General features: G+C 43.6%; 1 protein-coding gene across 4 annotated transcripts in view; it reads left to right on the plus strand.

Moving 5' to 3' along the window:
* Positions 1-377: 377 nt before the first annotated feature.
* The window catches only part of ppargc1a (peroxisome proliferator-activated receptor gamma, coactivator 1 alpha), a 235511-nt gene continuing 214932 nt past the window's right edge, over positions 378-20956 (plus strand). For all 4 annotated transcript variants that reach the window (XM_046379996.1, XM_046380002.1, XM_046379997.1 and 1 more), the window contains exon 1: positions 378-672. In XM_046379996.1, coding sequence (XP_046235952.1) covers positions 592-672 — 81 coding nt within the window. In that variant the 5' untranslated portion in view covers positions 378-591. The remainder of the gene's footprint in view (positions 673-20956) is intronic.

Consider the following 20956-nt stretch of genomic DNA (forward strand, 5'->3'; position numbering starts at 1 on the left):
AATGAGTGAACAAAGAAGTGAATTTCAGACAAGTCCAAGACATCTCGTTTTTACTGAAGCCCCTGAACGCGCCTGCAGCTGAAGCGCCAGGTGATTTTAATTAGGCCTGATGGAACAACCTGCACACGAGGACCAGGACTACGTGTGGCGGGTGGTGACAGACAGCAACAACACTTTTAAATATAGCTATGAAGCGTAATTCCTGTAAGATAAATAAAGTACTTTGGGGGATGTTGGGGGATACTCTGGACACATATAGGCGGTCCGCGGACCCCACATTGAGAACCGACGTCGCCCACGCAAGCATCTCACTCTTGTGTTTTTGGGAGAAGCCGCTCACGTGACGGGGGGGCGGCGGAGGTGGATGGGGTGGGGGGGAAGCGGCAGCCAGCACGCCGCCGCTGTTCGTTTGATAGCTTCCACGGCGCCGGACGGAGAAGCAAGCGGGGCAGAGAGAGAGAGAGTCAGAGAGGGAGACACGTACAGAGAAAGAGACACTCGTCGAGGGAAGACACATAAACAAGACCAAATCTCCGTCTGCAACCTAAGAACTCCACGCACTTCCTCCAGGCGAGACGGCTGGCACACACCATGGACGGTTATGCCCGGACCGAAGATGAGCTGTTCTCCTCCTGTCTCCTGAACCTCACCTGGGAGAATTGCTACGAGCAGGTAGGACCCGACTCTCTCCAACGTAACGCTATCACTTATGACGAAACGCCGCCTGTCCGACTGTTGTCTGTGATGAACGTTCACTGATAAGTGTAGTCAAATAAGTTGTGAAGGGATGATCTTGAGTGAGTCAGCACATCAGGTGAGTGCAACTTCAACTTTCACTGATTAGCTGCAGGAAGTCCCGAGGTCCCCTTCTCCTCTTTCACTCTGTGCCTCACATGTCAGTCCCAAACTTTTTTTTCTGCTTGACATCACAGCATGTAGCTGAATGGATAAAGCAGCAGACAAAGCGCCCCGGTGTCTCCAAACTACTTTTCTGAAAGGTTGCGTTCCCGAACATCTCTCTCTGTAAGGGGCTCAAACATCCTGGCCTTGAGATCAATAATGAATTAACCCAGTAGACAAAATAAATCTTATGCCAGGAATTCGATTAATAAATAAGAGGCAAACTTGGCATTCCTTTTGAAGTAACTGATGCATCGTTATTATGTGGCCTGAGCAGTATTTTTCACGATTATCGTAAGACGCGAGCCCTCACATATTTCCGTGTCATGAGACCCGCGGGTTGCCAGATAGGTGCTAAAATCACGCAATGCAAACTCGGATTGGGCAGAGTCTGTGGGTTGAGAATAGAGTTGATGCCGAGCACTTTGATCCGTGAGTGTTGGGCCTCTTTTCACACCGCAGAGCAGCAGCAACAGCAGTGATGTCTGTTTGGAGATAATTACCTAATTCCCCCCCCCCTCTTCCCTCAAGCTTAATCAGTTCTGCCTTTAAAATACACTTATCGTGCTGTATGAAATCCCTCTTAATTCTCACATTCTAATTTGTGTGAGGAATGTGTGAGGCTAAAGTCATCTGCCACAAGAATGCCAACGAAATCATTCTCTATGAATGCTAAGAGGGCTCCCAGCTATTTAGCAATTTATGCTCAATGATTGATGCCAAAATATTTGTACAGTGATTTTTATGGTAATTTACTTGAATGCCACCATGAGAGCTCAGGATATATATACAGGATATTTATTTCTGTGTTATCAGTATCCAGGTTGCAACACAGTGACGGAGGACATTTAAACAATAAATCCCCTGTGGCTCAGTGGGCTACCATTTTTGAATTACAAGTAATCACAAATTAAAGCGGATTAGGCTCTTAAAGATTGCACTGGCTGTGATAAGAGTCATATTGTAATAGTTATTTAGGAACGGGGAAACAAAAGCCTCCACAAACATGATGCAGGATTGCGAAGTCATTGTGAATGGCATTTTAAATGTGCAACAATTAAGACTCAACAGCTTCAGCTGCAGAATGGATTTTGGCACGTTGAGTGGGTAGCCGCACATTTACAAACTTAAGACACTTAAGTCCACAATGAAGAATTGGCTAAGCAGTTTGGATTTTAGCCGGACGCATGTCTGTTTTATTTTGTTTGACTGGAACACAGGAGGGTTTCAAAATTAAAGTCCTCCACGGTTCTTAAATGTGTGAAAATGTGCCATTTAATGAAACTGGTAGCATGACGGGTTTACATACAGATCAATGATTTGAATCAATATGTCTGTTAAGTCAATTATCGAACAAAAATGCCAAACACTGGCTTGTTCCATGCTCTGAAATGTGAGTATTTGCTATCACTGTAAATGGGATGTGTGTTGTTTGGACAAAACGAGCAGTTCAAATTCAATTAAACTTTACGGCCATCGGAGGCCCACTTACGAACAACAAAGTGTTTTCATTTAAAGATGGAGCAACTTGGTGAAAATAATCAAAAAAAGAAACTTACATCGAGGTTCTGAGAAGCACGTTCTGTTGACTAAATTGTTAATCAGTTAATAATGAACATAATAGATGCATTGATCGGTAATGAAGATGACTGTGCGTTGCAGGAGGCCATGTGTTTCTGTGTGGTATGAATGGTGGAAACAAAATTCTGGTCTCCCTCAAAAGCTTGGATGTAATCTCCCAAATTCAGTTTGGTACAGTCCGCACTCTACCCCCTAAAAAAAAAAAAAGGATAAAAGAGAGAGAAAAAACACATCTGAAAACAGGTCATCTGCTCGGCCAGCATGTTGTTAGCCATGCACATATCCTCCCTCAACCCTCCCCAAGTCCTTTGGCGGGTGGGGGGGGTAAATAAATAAATAAATAAATAAATAAATAAGGAAGTAAAGGGAAATGTTGACACAGCCTGTCCTTGTGGCCAGATTATCCACTCATGCTTGAGCGTTGGGTGAAGGCCCTGCATTATTCAGCCTAAGACACAGAGATTTGGGGGGGGGGGGACTGTGGAAAAGCTGGGTCTTGCCGCAGGAGTGTGTGTGTGTGTGTGTGTGTGTTTTGGGGTAAGCGCCTCAAATTTAGAAAGACCAGACGTTGGGATAGCTGAAATGCAGGGTGGGAAAGATGATGTCTGTCCTTAATTATCAAATGAACTCATTGCCTCTGACTTTACTCCCCACACACACACACACACACACACACACACACACACACACAGACACAAACACACAGACACACACACCCTCTCGTCAGGCTTCTTGAGGGCTGCTGTCCGTGGTGCTGAAAGTTTCATCACACATTTTGTGCATGTCTTTTGAGAATTACAGGCTCCAATCCCTGCCCGGCCCTCGCCGCTCTTCAAAAGCAATGTATTCAGTTTGTCTCGGCAAAAAGCGTGCCGCCGCTTGGCAGTCCAGCTCAAAGGGGTGAAGCCCCTATCATTCAAGACGTTTGAGAAAGCTGCAGGTAACACAGCGTGCTCTCTGAAGCCGCAGTAAGGACTAATGCATTTTTTTTTTTTTTTTATGCGTCTGCCTCTGCCTACAGCGTGTTTCATCACAGCAAGGCTCAAGTTACGTTAGCACTCACTCGGTGGCTCGGTTTAAGTGAAAGCTCCTTTGTGTGTGCTCTCATATACAGTATTTGATCCATGCGAGTCACTTCTTTCTCTGTGTAATGAGTCAGTAGGCTGGTTTTAGTGGAGGCACACGGTACAGCTGGAATGTTTTTTTTGTGTGTGTGTGTGTGAGACTTGTGTTTCTCTTGATTACAGTCTTGAATTATGTGCTCCATGGTGAATGACAGGGGAGTAGAAGTAGCTCAATTTTGTATTTTTTTATGTTATGTTAGTAGATTTTCATTGGAAGTTTTGCCCTCTTGAGCTGACCCACGTGACTAGTGAGAAGGCTTTGCACGGCAAATCATCCCACAAGTGCGATGAAGCGATACAAGTGAGTTTGATCTGAGTACCGTCTGATGCTAATAGTCGATTCCACGTGTGGAGTACCAGTAATCAGCTGTAGCTTGAGTTTGGCCAGTGTATGAATGAAGTAACGATTGAAATGGACAAATGCCAGAATAAGTGAATGCAAACTTTGAGAAAAAGCCTGATTACTTCTTCTAAGTTCCAGAAACACGCTTACTATTGGTCACGGTTTCAGTCTGTGATGTGCTCTGTGCACCCCGAGCTACTCCCACCGCTTAAAACTACCCCCAGAAGAGTATATCCAATTTCCATTTTGGCTTCTTTTTTTTTTTTTTTTTTATCAACAAGTGTGTGCCTGCTGAACACCTTGCTTTTGATAGCAACCCACAGGAACAGGGTCTGTCTGCAGTTTTAATGAGAAGCGTGTTGTTCCCTTGCAACATATTGTCATGATATGGATGGGTAATTATCTAATCAAGACTTTGTGAAAGTGCCGCCACTTACTCACCGCTGACCCGCTAACCATCTGCCAGAGTTTTTGCTGCAAGATGTTTACATACTTCCGCATTGAACATATAGATGCGTTTTGGCACTTGTTACTGTGTGGGATGTTGGTGGAGGGTTTACATGGATGCAGAGGGCTGCATATTAGAGGTGCACAGATGGAAAGAGGACAAATAAAAAGTAAGCAAGATGCATCAGAAGAGGAGTATTTTGAAGGCTTACTGTTGCTTACCTGGGGGGAAGGGGTGGACAATGGTGTTCTATCAGCCAATTATGAGCTGAACAGACATATTTTTTAAATAATTTAAACAGCAATATGCAGTATATACTGACATGCCAATGCCCAAGTGAGATGATCCTTGGTTGTAGTTCTACACAGGCATTTTTTTTAAAGGTTTAAAAGAGGAGAGGTAGACAGGGTGTCTTAGCAGAGTTGCTGACTGCACCATGAACAGAAGGGTTCCCAAAGCACACTTTAGTTCAATTCCAAAGGGAGAAGTGAACCACCAGAGGGAGCAACAAGCTTTGAATTCCCAGGGAGCTATAAAATTAGCCATGACATTAGTAAAATTCAATGTAAAGATTTACAGCAGTGGCACAGCCAGATCCATACCATGAAGGTACAAGTTATGTTGATGCACTTTGATGGAATGTCTTTCATCTTTCGGTCTTTATCGTGTCCCTGAGAGATGTTTGTTTCCCAGAAAAATTCATGTAATCACAATATTAGTTTGCAGAGATGTTAATCTTGTTTTGTAGCCTTCTCGCAACGCGCCGTCTGAAAACGTCATAGCGGAGCGAGTGCAGGCACTCCAGACTACATTCTTTGATTATGTGTGGGAAAATGTCTTCCTCACCATTGACAATCTGTTGATACCTTGCAAAATCTGAGATGAAAGGAAATGCAGCTTAGACTGTGAAAAATCCTTGCCTTCTCACCGGGAGGTAAAAGTACTCTTACAAACATTGAATTGTACATCTGAAGTGTTATCAATTCCACCTGAAACGGAGGGCCCCGGTGGCAGAGCCGAACCCCTGTGCTTTTGATCGCACCAGCAGTGCCTGTAAACAAGTATTTTCCCATCTCCCTCCCTGTCTGTCTCTCTCTGTTTCTCTCTCTCTCTCTCTTCCTCCCCCACCAAGGTGTCTACAGGGGGAGGTTCCTTTGATTATCTTCGCTGTGGATTAATTGCTTTTCTTAACCTCTGCACAGACGTGCTCCTACACCGCCCCGGAGCCAGCCGCACGTGCCCAGATGGACCCCTGCCAGGAGAAAAACAAACCCACACCATGCCTATCTCTCTCTCTCTCTCTCTCTCTCTCTCTCTCTCTCTCTCTCTCTCTCTCTCTCTCTCTCTCTCTCCCCACCTTCTCTCAATTACTGACCTTCATCCTTTCATTTCGCCTTGGATGTTATCATCAGCATTATCGGTGTTTTACTTTGTTTGTTTAGATAGTTACCTGGCGCACTGCAGCATTCTTGGGTGTATTTTAAGGCAGGCTGAGCATGTGTGAGAGGTGTATTAATTTCCGGGAAGAGGTGAAACGGCGGATGAGTGCGTGTTGTCAGGTGAATGTATTGTGCGTGCGTCGCCAAGTGAGGGTTTTTATGCAGGAATATTATCGTGGCTTTTTTTTTTGGGAACTGTCCTTATTTCATGATTAAGGCCTTGAGTTGTGCTGGCCAAGCAATTTCAGTCACCCCCCGCCGCCACCTTAACACTGAGTGCTCTTTTCCATCTCACTTTGCCTTTGAGTCACGCATGTGCATCACGTCTCGGAAAAGGTCCCGGGCCCTGCCACCGAACGCTGTCGTAAAGCAACGGACCACCCTTGGCCCTTATTTTTTTTTTTCTTCATCGTGAAAGCACACCCAGGAGCCATCTAAATGATTTATGCACTACATCTCACATGCAGACCATCTACAGGACCTTCACAGTTTGGACAACAGTGTGCCAAAATGTTCTCAGGAGTAAATAAAATAAAGCTTTAATCGGTTTAATTTTTTTCTCCCTGTTGTTGGAGCTGACTGAGAGTTCAACATTTAGACATGAAGTTTCTTTTGGCCTAGAGTTGTTGGCAGGAAAGTGTTGGAATATAACTTTTCCAGTCTCTGATTCATAATCCATAACTCAGACGTTTTGGTCTTGGTCTCTCTCCAGTTCATCTTTTTTTTTTTCTTTATCTCGGTAAGTAAATCCAGACGAACTTCACTTATAACTTAAGTTTTGCTTGACTGTTTATGACATTACTGTAAGTGGCTTTAGGGATTGTTTTTAAATGTTTTAATTCATTTATTTATTTATTTTGCAAGTGCATCCTAATTGGTTCAGGTGTTTGGTACAGAGAGCACATTACGGCGATGAGACAGCCCACACACACGCACTCACACACTCTTGCATTCTCAAATGCAAAATCTGCATGTGAGGCCTGAACAGACGCATAATGTGCACACTGACTCACTCATTCACTCACTAACAGGCTGGACTCTCTGGACTGTATGGTACAGTGTGGTGCAGCTGATTTTCCCCATCAGCAGAAAGCCGAGATGAGCTGAGCTAATTGAGCTGGGAGGCCCGGCGGGGGAACGGGGCCCCTTCACGCACCGACTCGTCACTTCCTTTCTTTATCCATCCACCACTGTGTCTCGAGTCCCATATCTCCAAACCACTCTGTGCTGCATTAAAGAAAAGTATTTTCAGTGCACGATTCACTGTTTCAGTGTATTATGATGTTATCTATAAAATAGGATTCAAATGCATTGCAAATTCCACTCTTTATGGTAAATGATAGCGGTGTTATGCGGTTCTTTTTGAAGCCTATACTACCACTTTGAGTTATTTCTGTATTAAAGTACCATCAGTACAATAAATAAACCATAAGCATTCGCATACATGTCATAGCTGACAGGCAGTTGTTTTTGAGTTCTGTGCTGCACCCGAACAGAATTACAAGCCCAAATGGACAAACTGCATTGTCTGTATCACAGCAGACGAGCTGACAACAAAAGCAGATTACCTGTTCTATTTGAGGGATATTAAGATGTTACATGCCATTCGATGGGCCCTGGGAGGCCCGTCGTAAAAGCCACAGCAAGCTGTTGAGACGGAGACTCAGAGTTGTTTCCATCTTTTAGCTGCACTTGGGGACTGATTATGGTCAAGCAAACGGCCTTTACCTGGAAAGTCACTTTCACTTTCTCGTCCACCATTTGTTAGCATGGCTAATGTCTCATTAAGTCCCTCATAGGGGAAATGATGTGCTCTTTGGGTGAAGGTTAGGCTCTCAGCTTATCATGAGACAAAAGAGAGACTGATTATCGCAGCAGAGATGTGCCTTCGTCTGTGTCTTTCACAACAAGTCCTATTTTTGTTACTGCTGGAGCTGCTTCATTACCCATAATCTATTAGCCCTCCTTCCACCTCCCTCAAATAAAAGTTAAAACATTTGTGCTAAATGATGAATGCTTGATCACTTTTGCGAGGTGTTCTACGGAAAGGAGTGGACGTAAAGGAGGTGGGGGGTAAATTCTACATTATCAAGCAGATAATTACAAAGCAATCATAAGCTGTTTCCAGTAAAGTGGTAAACAAGCCAAGGGCTTGTGCTCTTTTCCCAAGAATAATTAAAAGTCGCTTTGCATTCTATGCATCAGTGTCCTTTCCTCCGCTCAGTGGCCACCTCTTGGCATAATAAAACTGGCTCATTTTTATCATAGGGGATGGGTTCTTTACTCAGAAGTGATTTGGTGTTTTTCTGGCTCCTTTGCCATAAATCTATGGAAAATCTATAATCTTGAATTTGTAGTTTGCTGTTTTTCTTGTTTTCCCTGGTGCCAGCTGACACCTATGAAATGCTGTATCACAAAGCGGGGAGGTTTCCAAATCTGGACTACTGCTCCTCAATGGCTTTAGCTTTTTAAAAGGTTCCTGCACAGTATGGAAAAGTGTGGAATTTGATTTTAGTCATTTCCAGGTATGGATGAGTATAAAATTTAGAATTTCCAAAAACAAATTGATCATACAAGCAGAGGGTTTTTAAAGGTGTTAGGAGCTGGCAGCCAGTACAGGAAAACCAGACATCCATGGCCAAAGTAGTTTGAAAGAAATAAAGCTGAACATTCGAGTTAAGCAATGACATTGCTATTATTAAATTAAATCTTTCCTGTAGATAGACACCATACTTTTTATGGCTGTGTTTATCAGACCATTCATCTCAATTTTTCCAAGTTTCTTAAAGCTTTCAGGATTGTTATGACCTTTTCCCACAGTCTGCCAGCTAAAGCTGTTTAACGCAGTTGAAAGATCTCAAGAGTGAGCAAAAGCTAAGGACGGTTTCTTTGCCTGTTAGCCTTTCTCAGTTTCCAGGCCACGTCTGTAACTTATGATGCCCGCAGGCTGTGTCACATCACAGCGCTGACATCTAGTCGTTACTCCACTTCTAACACCAGAATCAGTCAATTATCCATGGAATCGATCAACATAACCCCACTGCCACTTATTTAAAAGAGCCAATCAATCTGCGTGGGCCTTTTCTCCATTTTCCTCACCGTGGTACAAGCATTTGTATGTGCGCGCATGTGTTAGGCGCCGCGGGTTGGCCCATGATGGATCTGCTCGAGTGACGGCTCGTCTTCTGATTTATGGTTGTTTATTGCCGGAGTGAGACTGGAGTTGACCCTTTATCTAGGTTGCAACCACTTCCCATGATGCCAGTGAAGCTGCACAGCGAGTTGGATGATTGCCCTGCTGGCCAAGGTGTCGTCTTCGGGGGGTGGGGGGGAACCTCATATTGCACATTTAGAGTTTGCGCGCTTATGAGCAGCCGAACTTTTAAACGTCTGCACTTAAAGGCTCTTAACTTTGACTCACTCACTCCTGCGTTGGTGTGGGGGTTCGTGCCGGCTGCACTCGCCAACTCCTCGGTGACTTCATTACTAAATGAAGCGGCCCATGATTCCACATCGCCGCCGTGATAAATGCTGTAGCGGCAGTCTGTGAGGCAGAGAGGGTGGGGTGGGGAAGTTGGGTGGAGGGGGGGACACCGCGTCCTCCCCACCTGATGACACGCAAGGTTTATCACGTTGAGCAGAGACATGGTCACCTTACCGCGGGCCTCTTTGTGACAGGCAGCAAGGCACTCGAGAGCACCATTGGAAATCAATAAGCCTGTGCTGTTTAATTGTTAGAAAAAAAGCTTCCCTGTTTACAGCATCACATCATCAGTCAGGACAGCCTGACTTTCATTTATTTTTGCTTCTTCCTCTCTTCCTCCTGGTCTTTTCCTCCTTCCTCTTTCTCTAACACTTTCTCCTCTGTGGGGTGTGCTAGCTGGCTGACTGGTAGATTATGTAACAGGAGCTGGCTGGGTTTTATTTTGGGGAACCTGTTTGATATGTATACCGAAAGCTTTTCTGATTAACTTTGGGGTGGTTAAAGCATTTGTGTGTCTTATCTTAGTGAATATTGACTCAGCGTGAGCTCCTCACCTTCTGTCGTCTGTTGACTTAAAGATGCATCCACTCACTTGTGTGTGTGATGAGGACGGAATCAGGTGATTTCCATCTTAGTTTCTCAATCAGACAGCCGTCCCTTGTACTGTAGAACTTTTTTTTTTGGTTCCTGAACACCCAGTCTGGCAGCGCCTGCGTATGTTGGTGAAAGTGAGTCCCTCCCTGTGAAAGGACAGCAAGCTAGCAAGCATGATACATGCAATAATAATTAAAAAGTATATCGACAATTCAGTTACGTTTTTCTACACAGATCAAAGCAGGTTATTGCAGGATACTCACACCTTACTTATGAGAAACCCAAAGCCAGAAGATCCCCTGTTTTGACCCTCTTTACTCAATCTGAGTCGACACAAGCTTCTCCTATTAGTGTGTTACCTGGGGAGGGCCACAGCTCGAAAACTCTGATTGGGCCCTCTCTGGCTAATTAACTGCTTGGGCCACAGTTGGCCATTTGCGGCGTTTAATGGAGGGACGGTGCCGCAGCTGTCCTTCGTCTGTCATTCATCTGATTTGTGCCCTTTATGCCACAATTTGTGCCATAAAATTTATAAACAGCCAGAGCTAGAATAGCATTTATCACTCTCATTAAAGTGACGGGGAATATGGTGCATACTGCATCCTCATGTAAGCAGCGGCGAAGGCTGCATTCTAATTATGAGAAAGACAGAGAGCGTGGAAGGCTTTTGTCCTAGCAGGAGAATTTCCTGGTGATTCCTAGAGAGAGGACCTAATTATGACAATGTTGTGGTACTTTAAAATGCTGCGAGCAGGGTTGATCACTGTTAATTTTCTTCTGTCCTCCCTCTTCTCTTTTGCTCTCCAGCTATTCAGGGCAACAGGCTGCTTAATTATTTATACCTATCTGTTACGGTATGAAAATCGGGAGGACACCAACATGCATACAACAGAAGGAATCTAATACCCCCCCATCCCCCACCCGAGTGTCGAGTTTAGACTTTACCTCTCCAAATCCTCCACTCTTGTCTAGTGACGGTGGATGGGAAACCGTTGCATTCAGTTGAATCCCGAACAGATGGCTTGTTTTGTTTTGTACCTGCTTGCACCTACGCACCAACATCAACACACTCCTATTAAAAATGCACTAAAACTACAGTGTGTATACTCACTCAGTCAGCCACCCACTTGCTCACACAAAACCCCAGGCGCTATACTGCCATCCAGTTGTGGTGTGTTCATTAGGCAGAGGGCGTTTGCCCACTCTGCCCTGGCGTGTGCAGAGAAACGGTTAAATTTTGTTTTTGTTGTTTTTTTTGTTTTGTTTTTTTTTTTCTTTTCATGAGTAGCACTGCTGGATAATTTTGGAGTTGTTTGGTCTCACTTCTTCTTCAGGCCATCTTTTACATTCCACACGCATAAAATTCTGCAAAAGTAAGTTTGCAGAACACACATTTTTTGCACTGCTGTACACACACATGCATGCACAAATAAAGTTAATACAGACTGTGTGCCTGTTTCTGGCAAATTCAGTACCCAGCCTTTCTGCGAGTTCATGCTTCAACCCCTTTTCTCCCCTCTCTGGATGTTTATTTCCAACATTGTGCTCTTGTGTCTCTGACTATCCCGCACTTTTCTTTTTTTCTCCAGTGCTTCCCGAGGGAGAGCAGAGAGCACATGTGAACGGATCACTTCTGATTAGTGGGGGTGCTTTAAAAAGATGCCTGTAGTGTTTTTCTCCAGAAACAAACAGTGGTGTGGCCTCCCCAAGGAAGACTGCCATTTCCTTCGCACAGCGCACCCCCTCCCCCACCCCCAAATAAAAAAAAAAAGAAAAAAAAAAGAGAAGCTGTTTTATCTCCCAAGTGCTGGTAACTTTGGGCTTTAAACTGTGTGCTTGCCGCTGCCTTGTTTTTCACATCACAAGATGATGATATTGTGCAGGATGGTGACATATTTAAAGACTGTTGGATTCAGCCTCATCTAGTCTACACAGATGATTGCTTTAATTTTGTAACAGCCTCACAATGTGAACTCGCTGTCATTCACTTCTCACGGCAAATTTGCATATAAAGTGTCTGATAAGCACGTTCGGGTGTTGTCGATGCACGTTTGTGCAATTTGTGGCGAAACATAAAGGTTGGAAGGAATTTGACTTTGTTTTGAATAAATCTGAATCATATGGAATTTTTCATTGTATGAAAAGAGGCAGCGTGAGGGAAGATAGGGGAGGCAGGTAAATAGTGCGAGAGGGTGGGGAGCAGAAGCAGGCGACTGATTTGCCTCCGTTCTGTCGGGAGGATTTACGGTGCAAGTGTGTTGAGCCATCAATCAATTGTGGCGCACTCCAAGGACAACTTTGTCTCTTTATGCAATTTGTAAGGCTGTCCAGTCAAATTGATTCCTTAACCAGGAGCCGTCCAGCTCTCAGAGAAGAGTAAAACCCCCCTGAAAAGAACATCAGCCTCTGTGTTTGTTGTAAACCAGACAATAAATGATTGGACTGTTGACTGTTGGCCAAATATCCAACTGCAAAACAAAGTGGGTGACAGAAAAACAAGATTAAAAGCAATCGCAGAAGTGATTGATTAAATGTGATTAAGCAGAACAACTGAGGATTGATGTCAAGTCCTTGTGACAAATGATTTTGGTATTATTTTTGTTGTACTCTCAGTCCTTCATAGATTATTCCTCCTGAACAAAAACAAATTATATGTACAACAAAAAATGGACTTTTATACCAAAAATTCAAAAATACACTGAAATGGGTGAAGGTGAATTTCCACATAAGGAGAAAAAGGTCAGACGTAGACATTCATGGTTACCAGATGATGAATCTTAATGACTGGTTTTGAGTGTCTTCGCAAGCTGTTGCATAAACTGTCAAGATATTTCATACAGACATTCATGTTCCCCTCAGGTTCAGTTCTCATGGCTCAGTTGATCCTGTGACTCATCTTACACAATCGTACTTTTGTGCTAATTAGCTAATGTTAGCATGCTAACGTGCTGAACTCAAATCACTATGAGCATGTTTGCAGTCACTGTACCCATTAGCACATGTGTTGACTCTTTATCTTGTTTTGAGGAGAGCAGGTTTACAACATTCTGATATATAAGTAGCACATCTGAACCTTTTTAAAGATATTTAAAGCCCTTTTACGTGTCTCAACTCATTTGTCAGTATATTCAAAGTTTCACCTTTTATATGCAGTGTGATGTATATCATACCACCTTAAAAATAAAACGACGATGCCGAGGAAACCCCATCCCATCGTTTCCTGCTGAGCACGCACTCCTCCCGTGACGACTCTGTGGTGGTTTGGGACGTTTAGCGGACAATCGGAGAGTGAATACAGGAACAGGATGTACACTTGAATAATTGATATCTGGAAATTGTGCTCAGCTTTTTAGAATTCATAATGATAGTCCTCTTCTTTACCCCCTTTATCTTTTTACCCCCAACACATACCCCAAAATATTCAGTGTGTGTACTTAAACCTGCCTGGATGCAGTGATCATATTAATGCAGAAATGATTTTTTAAAAAGCCCAACATTAATGGCATATGATGAATTACTTTGCTGAGTAAACGTCGAAGCATTGCTTATAATATGGTCTTTAAGATTTTAGATAAGCATCCTCTCATTTTTCTGCTGTGAAAATCTAATTCAAAGGAACATATTCTTTCCATTCCGCTAACTGAAATGACTGGAAACATAAATATAGAAACAAATTGAGTCAAAGATTATCTAATGGAGCATGCGTCAGTGCTGTTTTTACAAGCTTTATGTAAGAGTATTGCTCAGTAGTGGCCACAGTTCTTTAACTATTGAAGTCATTTTATTTACCAAATGGCACAAGTTTTTAGCTGTTGAAGTGCACTTTATCATTCATTTAAGACATGAAAATATTCTGTTGACAGCTGGCACAAGGCGCACATGACATCCATGTGAAGGGTGGCCAAATTTGTGACAACAAATAGCCTGAAAATATAGTTTGTTTCAGTTTGATCAGGGGGAAAAAAAAGCATTCCATCTGAGTGCTGTCTGACAAACGGCGCCATTACATGTCAGCCTCGCTGCACATTTTGTGTGTGATAAGACAAATCTAGAGGGAGGGAGATCCAATATTAACAACTGGTTTTTGGATGTGACATCCCTGGCAGCCATAGACAGCCACTGTTTCAGTGGTCCAAGGTTATCTCCACAAGGTCCACAAATTGTCTTTTAGATTGTGAAATATTGACTTTAATCATTCTGGTAGTTCTAGATATCGTTTGTGACAAGTACCATCAAACATGTAGTTTTATTACACTGTAGACCGACTTAATCTTTTGGGCTGTTTGGTTAAAACGATTTTGATCTTTTCACTCAAGAGTTGCCACACAACTCTACTTTGATCAGCTAGCAATGAAAGTGTACTGAGATTGGTAAAACCTTCTGAACCAACCAAGGATAGCTTTTGACATGTAAAGTAAGAGTTTACAATTTCAGATATAGACATGCCAGTGTGGGCCACCTAAAGGCAGGGTAATAGCTGCTACAGTTTGGACTGCGATAGCCTGGTAATCAGACTAAATTGCTACTCTACTATTCTTCATATTAGCTGGTATCTCATTAGGGGGTGTGTATTTTCTTTTGCCCTATTCAATCAGAAGCAAGTGACACACCACTGTTTCAGTTGTCATGGAAATTGCAGTAACTGTTGGCAAGATTTCTTAACATTTTTCACATTGATTAAAGAAATATATTGAACGGCTGGGTGATGAAATGATTGCTCAATAAGTAAGAGACTCTATAAGAGAAAGTCTTTGTTTTTGTACAAGAGAATGTTCTTAAGGGAGAGAGGGAGAGCCTTTTACAGTTGCTTCTCCGTCGTTGTCCAGTTCTGCACTACAGACGGCGCCGAGCCATGGCGGTTTTATCTCAGTGGCTGTGCTGAACATAAGTAAACCTGATTGACTGCGAATACATCCTGAGGTTTAATTGATGTGCTGTGATAAGACTATACTGGTAGGCTAGATTAGGTTAAGGTAATGTGTCATGCAATACAGGGCCCATAATCACGAGTTTGTGTCACAAGTGAGGCCAAAGATGATTTTTGTCCTGGGTATGAGAAATTCACATGCCAGCAGTGTGAACAGGTGATCTTAGTTCAAAATGGGATGAATGACAGTGGATGGAGAGGTTTTAAAATGTGTCATATTCTGCTGTGTTCAAAGGCCCATGACATGGAGCACACGGTTTTGCTGTAATTGGCCTCTATGGACAGATTCGATTAGTGACTGCCTGTGTAACCTATAACCTTTTTGTACCAACTAGTTCTAAACTTTGGCCAGGGCCAGGGGAGTCACAGAGAACAAATGAACAATTTATGGACCCAGCTGTGCTCAGATTTCAGGCAACAGCCCCCCCTGCCCCCCACACCCATGGCAAAATGACAAAGAACAGGACATTTTGATAAAAAGAAACTCCATCCAGACAATTGGGAGCAGAGGTGCCATTCTGCCCGATCCCTGTTTCAAGGCTGTAGACTTGGCTAAAGTGTGATGTCCAACTGCTCTGCTCAGAATAGCTTTTTGTGGTTCCTGTCTAAAGCACTGGACATCACAGCCAGCGCTGCCACTTCTGGCTCCATTAGAAGGTTGGTCTTTGTTCAATTCGGTCTCTGGCTGCTTATTTGACATTCTGCTCACCTGTGTGTTTGCCAAGCGAGACATGGTGCTGCTATTGATTGGCCAAGACCTGGTCAGTCAGGATGAGTGTGTGCCCGCCAGGTTATCAGTGACATCACTCCTCGGAAAAGCAGCGTTTGCCTCTGATTTCCCTTATCGATAGTTTGGGGAGTGCATTAAGAGTGGCTGCTCAGCCTGATTTATTGAGACGCGCCAGCGCCTCTTTGCGCACCCAAAGGGCACTGGGTAACAATCCAGTCTCACTTCCTTTCCCTGCAAACAGTGTTTATTTACTCACTCTCAGGGAGGCAATGAAGGCAGCGCTGACAGACAAACAATCTTATGATGCAGCCTTCATGTCAGGACTGGATTTCTCTCTCTCTCTCTCTCCATTCTTCCTCCCTCCAGAATGTCTCAGTCAGTTGTCAGTCCTTTTTCCCTAGCCATGGGCCCTGTTGACACAGGAATCCGTCATTCCTCACACGGGGAAGAGTGGGACATGTTGGCCGCCATTACTATTCATGAAGCAGTGTGATCCACTCTGTCACCCGTTGTCAGCAAGAGGTGTCTGTCTGCACTGCCGCTCCCCTTACTCTCTTTATCAGCCAGGGGTGGTTAATGAGAAGTACCAGGTTAATACCACCACTAGAACAGCAATGGCTTTAATTCATTTAGACACTGCTAATTGAAACCCATGTGAACTGCGCTCTGGACACCATCCATTTTCCTGCAAGCCACCCCTGATAGGGAGACGCGCATGTGATTTGATCTAATTTCTGAAACTGATGCCAGAATTAACTCGCCTTGAATTTGCATCTTTCCTTTTTTTGAGCAATTCCTAGCCCTGTACATGAAAGCCACTGAGTCAAAATTAAGTCTTAATGGGAAATGTCAGGAGACAACCACAACCAAATATACTTAAAACCAGCGGTGACGTGCAACACCAAAAATAACCAGCTTTGGATGTAGTCAGAAACATCTTAGTCCAATTACAGTGAGTAAAAACAGCAGCCATGACTAATACTAGACAACCTCCTAGATGTGGCGAGGTGTAAATTAAAAATTCACCCCACAGTTGTCAGACATGACTTAGTCATCCTGTACTTGAGTGTTTAATCAGCATGCAGTGAACACTGTGGCCTCTTTCACTAAAACCAGGAGTTCTTACTCTACCTCCTTCCACCTCCTTCTACCTTCATGCATATTTATCCTTGCAGCTTTTGTCAATGCTGCTGGAAATGAATATTGACAACAGTGAGAGGGCGTTCTTTATCCCACCACATGGTCAACTTTCTGCATCTGACACTTTGAAGCCTCTCCTTTCTGTAAGGTATGGAAGATAGCTGAGCACAATTCATGACTTACTTATTTTTTTCTGTGCATTTATTGCTATCTTGCATTGCATCTTTATGCTACACTGAAGGGCTGGAGCTTAATGATAGGAGATCATTCTGTCAACCTTAGATGCAGCTGTAAATATTCAAATGAGCCATCATCAGTCGATGGTGTGAGCGATAACGGGTCCATCTTTTACCTGCCCCTTCTTGTGTGCGACAGCAGGATATATTTAGTTGACTGCATCATCGTCCCCAAAAGCGCTTGATTTGCCGGCATAAATTTCAGCAGACACACATCCTTCCCTGCGCCTGCAGAGGCAAATGCTTATTCATTTACCCGTTTGTCATTTCAATAGTTATTTTATGGTGGTGCTGTATTAATTGAACTGCTTCTACTGCACAACAATTCAAGGCCCAGTGAATCTATTACAAAGGGAGTGTGCCAGAAACATCGCTGAACGGTCTCACAAATCAGCCTAAGCTGAGAGGGTAACCTCACAATAATGCAACACAATCGCACTAATCTTTCATTTACAATGTGCTCCTTCCTCAGCCATGCAAGGAAAATGTCTTAAAAGCCCAAAGTGGCTGCAGTAGAGAAACCACATTAGTTGTATGGGAGTTCCTCTGCATTACTGGAGGAGTCGTAGGGGTTCATTGAAAGAAATATCCTTTATGTTAAAGAAAATAACAGCTATTTTTTTTCTTGTGAAAAATCTAAGAAGCCGAATGTAGATATTGCTGTTAGCGGGAGACGCATAAGTAGATGCTGCACATACTGTGTCTTTGAAAAGCTGTATGCGCATACATGTCACATGTCGTACTGGAATTTTTCATTTTTGTATAGATAAGAAAACCAGTCAGTATTTGGCGTGATCGCCGTTTGTTTCACACAGAGGAGGTCAGGTTCATGTGCAGTTGGTTTATGACAGCTTTGTGCTGGAAATAGCTGCAACATAAAGCTGTGGGTCTTAAAATGAAAACAATAAGCTAAAAAAACTGAGAAGCTCTGCAGGGCTGGACGAAACTGCAGAGTTGGGGCATAAGTATCTATGGGTGTCACTACATGAAACTGGCTGGACTTTTATGCAATGTAATTAACTAACCTGTTGTTAATATAACACAATGATTATAGCTTGTACCTTTAACAATTAATCTTTTTTTCCCCCAAACTGTCCAAGCAACACATTATGTTCCTGCTTTTCTTTAAGACTCCGGGGACTGAAACACTGTCAACGTCCACCTTGTCATCTCTTGCCTGTTATCAGTGGCATTGTTCTGCTGTGTAACCTACCATCACACATTCAGATCATTGATGTTTCAAGCTTTGAGACATTCCTGCTAAACTCAAAGTCATTTGAATAATGCTAATTTATCTTTAAATATGGATTGTAACTTAACAGTGTTTTGATTTCTCATTTTCTTAATAAAGTTGGTAGGAAAAAAAAACAAGACAGCAGCCTCCTGCTCGCTTTGCCACTTTAATTCATCTGTTATCTTCTGAAAGACTTAATAATACTTCTGTGACTCAGCACTCCGTTCTCTAAAACAAACAACATGCTCCAGAGCTGATGGGGACATCCAATTTAACTGCCATCTTAATGGAATCTATAATAAGCGCAGGGGCACAATAATGGCAAGGCACTGCATCTTCTGATAACACAGCAAGCATCAAAACCCCTGTGATCACCAAACAAGTCCAGTTTTTCCCCCCTCAGAGGAACAAAGAACAAAATGTCCAGATGTCATTGTCAAGTTGCTGGCAACTTATTCCCTGTGGGCTCCTCACAGGGGGCTGCATCAGCTCTCCAGCGGCCCTCGTGCCATATAGAAGTAATCTGCAGTCTGCAGCACAGGGACTTTTCTGCATTTCCTGCCCAGCGTCTGAAAACCTCCCCCGACTATTTCATTTCACGGGCACCTGTTCCCCCATGTGGTCATGGCGGAGGAGACAAATCACAAGACTTTCTCATAAGTGCTGGATCCGAGCCAGAGACTTGTGATCTGAGAAGAGAAAGAAATACGTGCTATATGACAAGTTTGTCTGGTGGTGACATGTGGAGCCGTGTGTCACAAAGACAAATTTGTGCTGGTATTTGTCTTCGGAAGTGGCCGCCTCCAGTGTGTTCCTTTTGATGTGCAGGCATGACATGAAAATGATAAAGCAAACAAGAGTCTGTGTCAAGCTGGGCTCCCCTGTGGGAGCTGCAGGGGCCGCAGATGGCCTGATGACATTGAACTAAGTTGTAGAAAGAGTTTGCGGACATCCCTCTTGGACCCCTGGAGGTCAAAGGCGAAATGAAGCTCACAAGAGTACATGAAGCTCAAAGCGTTCAAAGTTTTTTCCAAAGCTTAGAAAAAGATCGGGCTGGCCTGAGCCGTGGAGAAACTCACGCAGCAGTCTGATGAAATGATAGCGACTTTGGCTCCTCGACAGATATTCAAATGAGATTACATGAAAGCCAGAGGAATGACAGACAAATGGACACAAATCGGGTTTCATTTGTTTACTCTTCTGCGATTGTGTTAGGCACCCCCCTCCTGGCTCCAGAGGTAATGATTGTGGTGGGACCAGATTAAAGGCTGTAGTCAGCTGTTTAGTGGCGCTCTGCTAACAGAGATTAGCGGCAGCTGCTTGGCGACAGACTTGGTGGGAGGAAGAAAAAAAAAAAATCTCAGCAGAGGGTTTCATTGTCTCAGTCCGCAACCACCTTGATGAGTAAGAATCCTGACGACAGGAGGCAGTATGAGCATGGAGGATCAGCAGGCGTTGTTTTCTTCAGGCCACATTAAAACTGAGTCACCAGCTTGCACACTTTTTGTTCTTCTCATCCTTTTTTTGCTCTAACCCCCCCCCCCAACTTTCTTGGTAGCGTACGCATGGCAAGTTGTTGCAGATGTTGCCCGTAATGATGCAGACGGCACACACAGTCGTACAGAATGGAAGCGGAGCTAGCTGAAATTAGTAAAAATTACTTTCTCATTACCTCCCTCATTGCTCCTGTAAGTAGTCTGAGTTTCCGCACGATTAGGAGAACGAGCTGTGGAGCACCGGGCCTTACTGCACTCTAACACACACAAATACACACACACACACACACACACACACCCGCTGAGGAGGAAAAAAAAAAGTAATCTAGGTTAGCCTTACTTCAACTATTTTTTCCACCCACCCAAACGCTCATCACCTCATGTCACTTTCCACTAATCGCTGAACAAGCAGGAGGCAGGAGACTGTTAGACGACACGCAGCTGTGTCATGCTTCACACTTCGACTCACCTTCCATGTTTTTCTTCCTCCTTAAACCTTTAATGTGTCAGCTACTCAACCGTCAACCTTTCTTGAGCTTGGCAGGAGCTAATTATTGCAAGTGCTTCAGTGAATGCAGTGTGCCCATTTGTCCTTGTCTGAATACAATCAGAATCTCCATTGGCTCAGTTCTAAAATGCCTGCGGCCAAATAAATTTGAATAAACATGGTGAACTTACCTGTTTTGATCACAGGTTATAACAAGTAATACACACAGGCCACTGTTCATGCCTTGACCAGCATCAGGTCTTGACACTGAGATGGAGACTTAAGAGTAGCTTTTTTTTCCCCTTGTGGTGGTTTATAGGAGCATGTGCATGTAGACACTCAGAAAAAAACCAAAATCGCTGATTTGCAATGGAAACATGTACTGCAAGAGGCACCCAGGATGAAATTTCTGATTGTGTGCCTGTTCTACAAGCTGCCAAAGCTGGAAGCCTTAAAAGGGTGCAGTTGGCATGGCTGAGTAATGGATCAATCGAGATGGTCCGGAACCGTGGGCTGCCAGGATCGCTTTACACGAAACCGAGGAACAGAGAAAATGCAATGTCCGCACAAAGCATTGCAACAGGAAACCCGGAAACTGGTAGCTTGTGAACCACAGACAAAACCCAGTTTGCTCCTTTTTATAGGAATGATCGCCTTATTCTATTTTTTTCTTTGTTCTGAGTACATGAGTGAAGGTGCAAGGTGTGCTGTGTAAATCTAGGACATGGCAATACGCCCAGGAAGGCGTTGATAATGGAATGAGGCTCTCTGTGCAGAAGTAGATATGAATTAG

Source organism: Scatophagus argus, chromosome 23 (genome assembly GCF_020382885.2).
Source record: "Scatophagus argus isolate fScaArg1 chromosome 23, fScaArg1.pri, whole genome shotgun sequence".
Classification (NCBI taxonomy): domain Eukaryota; kingdom Metazoa; phylum Chordata; class Actinopteri; family Scatophagidae; genus Scatophagus; species Scatophagus argus.